This window comes from Halyomorpha halys, unplaced genomic scaffold, assembly GCF_000696795.3.
Source record: "Halyomorpha halys isolate HHAL.00 unplaced genomic scaffold, Hhal_1.1 Scaffold1562.1, whole genome shotgun sequence".
Taxonomy (NCBI): domain Eukaryota; kingdom Metazoa; phylum Arthropoda; class Insecta; order Hemiptera; family Pentatomidae; genus Halyomorpha; species Halyomorpha halys.
The window spans coordinates 37040-40465 of record NW_027114097.1 but is presented as its reverse complement, the minus strand read 5'-3'; the positions used below and the strand labels follow the sequence as shown (position 1 = coordinate 40465).

At 42.3% G+C, this 3426-nt stretch overlaps 1 protein-coding gene across 1 annotated transcript in view; it reads left to right on the top strand.

Annotated features, from left to right (window-relative positions):
* Nucleotides 1–551: 551 nt before the first annotated feature.
* LOC136796753 (uncharacterized) overlaps nucleotides 552–3426 on the top strand; it is an 18015-nt gene continuing 15140 nt past the window's right edge. Inside the window, exon 1 of the mRNA XM_067051365.1 lies at nucleotides 552–834. Coding sequence (XP_066907466.1) covers nucleotides 552–834 — 283 coding nt within the window. The remainder of the gene's footprint in view (nucleotides 835–3426) is intronic.

The following is a 3426-nucleotide window of genomic DNA, read 5'->3' as shown; positions in this document are numbered from 1 at the left end:
TGGGAGACTTGGCCATTGTAGCATCTAATGCCACAAGACTTACCACAACAGAGGTGATGCAGAATCTTGGGAGCAAGATTAAACAACTTCTCTCCTTCATCCGCACCAAAAACCATGTGCATGGCAAGATAAGGAGTTTTGCATGCGAAATACAACTGTATTTTGAAAAGCTAGAAACAGCTGCACTCCCTATCGAAACTGCAGACGGCCACACCCACACGAAGGAGGTAAGTCCACCTAGGAAGAATGCTATTAAATCAGAAGGAACAGTAACCACACCTTCTTTAACGGGTGATAAAACGAAGGCCAGGATGAAAACCACACAACCCAATACACCAGTGGTGCATCATAATGCAGATCGCCCTCAGAGATCGAATACAGTACAACGGAGAGAACAACAGGAGGAGCTTTGACAAGCAGTCCGAAAAAGATCGAGGAAGAAACCTCGCCCTAAGCCACCGAGGCCTGATGCTGTCATAGTAAAAATACCGGAGAGCCATTCCTACTCAGATGCCCTGCCAAACGTGAGAGAAGAACCGGCGATGGTAAAAATGGCCGCTTCAATCACAAAGGTCCGGAAAATTAATAAAGGCGACCTCTTACTCCAATTGGACCGGAAGAAGGAGCGATCTCTGGCTGCACTAAAATGCTCAATGGAGGGTGTGCTTGGTGAAGGGGCAGAAGTGCGGACTTGGACGGAGGACTCCCTTTTCGAGCTTAGAGATTTGGATGATCTCACCACCAAAGAGGAGGTTGCGGAGGCTTTAAAACCTCTCCTGGGTGAAGAGTCAGTACCCATCACAGCGGTAAAATCTATACGTAAAGCCTATGGAGGTACACAAACGGCGGTCATTTCACTTCCGGTTCTGCAGGGTAGGAAGATCATGGCTCATGGAAAAATCCAAGTAGGACTGGTTGTAAACCGTATACAAGAAAGACTCAAAGTTCCAAAGTGTTTCCGTTGCTGGGAATATGGGCATGTAGCGAGAGGGACCAAGTGGTTGGACCACAACTCACCAGAGCGCTCCACCTCGAGCCTCACCGAAGCTCTCAAATTTATAAATCACTTCATTTTGTAAAAACACATTGTCATTTTTGTATATTAATAATTTCTGTACATACTACTTAGCAATATCTGTACAATGAATAATAAATGATAACAATGCAATGCACGAACCTATCTCAAGCAGACATGTACCGACCGCTTCTCGGTCCGGTTCTATGTCCATCCGTATGGACTAGGCCTATAAATAAGGGACTCTAAACCCCCCAATTCGTTCTTAGATCCACATCCTTTCCTGGGTCTAGTCATGGCACAGGTGGCGTATACACTGCTTGAGATAGAGAAGTTCATTGCCAATCTATGCTCGCAAAAGTTGTTATTTCTGTACGCACACCTAAGACGATGGCCTAAATCCTCTCCTTGTCTCCAGCAATCTTAGTCCGTCCGCTTCATCTCGGCAACTAAGATTGTAACCTACTCCTTAATGGTTACACTGGTCCGTCCGCTTCATCTCGGCAAGCAGTGTAATTTCCCGTCTCTCCCCGGCTCTAGTCCGTCCGCTTCATCTCGGCAACTAGTAAGCTGACTCCTATCATGACAGTTCTAGTCCATCCGCTTCATCTCGGCAACTAGAACTGTTACTCTGCCTCAGACTCTCTCACCTAAACCTCCTCTACCTAAGTCAGTGGCCAGGGCTCATCCCCTGGCACTGCCTTCCTTTCTAACTATATATGAATACGCCTTGTCGTGGGCCTTCTGTAAAGAGATATCAGGCTGGAGAAATCGCCTAAAAAGAGACAACCCCGACAGGCACATAGCTTGGAACTGTATTGGAAAGAATAGGACCTCCCTATGTCGAAACTGTGGTAAAGCAGGTCACAAAGCTAGTGATTGTGACCAGAAACCTCAATGCGTATTATGTGCGGGAAATGCTGATGCTGACCACCCCAGCGGAAGTATTAAGTGTCCAGCTTTCCGTTCAGCATTGAAAACAATGACGCAAATCCAACAACATCGTAGATGAGGATACTCCAGTTGAATTTGAACCTTGCGAAGCTTCCCAGGATCTCCTTTACCAAACGGTACGGGAACAGCACATTGACGTCGCTATTCTCTGCGAACAATATAAAAATCTGTATGGTAACTCGTGAGTATCCGATGTCAGTGGTAAAGCTGCTATTTGGGCCTGTAATTCCCAAACTATTCAGGAAGTGAATAACTCGCACTCCGAGTTACTACACAAACGACATTTACTAGACCAACGGTTAAAATTTCCAATTCATTGCAAAAGACTGATTACATGACAATTATGAGGCCTATCTGGACATACGACGTTGAGCTTTGTAGCTCCACTAAACCTTCGAATTCCTCTTGTATTCCATCTTTACAATCCAAAATCCTTCGTAAATCCTAAATGCTTCCTGCTTTGACACAAATAAAATCATCCGAAAAGACCTTAATGTTTCATTCATAACCAATCTAGCCCGAACCAGACATCAATCCTTCCATTATAAACTCCCTAAACACTCAAACCCATTAGTTTTGTAATCTTGCTTCCTCTTTTAATCCAGACAATCCTCTGATGCGTCTGAAAAGAAGATGGCCTCGAGATCTTATATTGTAAAAATGTATTTAGAGTGCTACTAATGGGTAGTTTCTCTACATGCTTGTACCATACTATTATGATTTCCTCAAATTTATTTGATGTATTTTATGCACAGTTATAAATAAATTTTAAAAAAAAGTTTTGCTTTCGGCGATACTTAAGTCTTCCCTGAACTCCCCTAAGTGCGTTTTTCAGCCACCGAGCGAATTAAAGTGTTTCCAGTTAAGAGAGTTTTAAAGGGCCCGAAATAAGTGAAGTGGACATCGAAATAGTGGTCACCATGAGAAAGCATAACGTTGTCACTATAGAAAGCGTAGAACGGTTCATATAGCACTGTTAAAGCTTCCTTCAAACGTGATGTGATAACAGCCTGGAGAGCCCTCACCTCCGTTCCAGTGGGTAGTATTGTAAAATTTAGTTTTTTTGTCGGACTTTATAACAAGTTGTGATAGTAAATATCAATGAAAACGTAGATTCCACTAGAATTGTATTTTTTTTCTTTTGCGTACTTTGTACAATAAGAGCTGTTTTTTTCATTATTGTATATCACTTTTATTGTATTGTATTATATATTTGTATATAGTTTTTTTTTCTATTGCACACAAGCGAATTTACGAGGATTATTCGTAAACTGCTGAGGGGAGAGTAATATTTAGGTGTAACTCCAATGTCACCCAATTGAATCGATCAGGTGATTTAAATGTATATATAGAGCCGAACTGGACACAATAAAGGTCAGTCTTTGAGTAACAACCTAGTTGGTCAATTCAAATCTTTATCATATATATATAAGATACGAGATAGCGGGTTATAAACT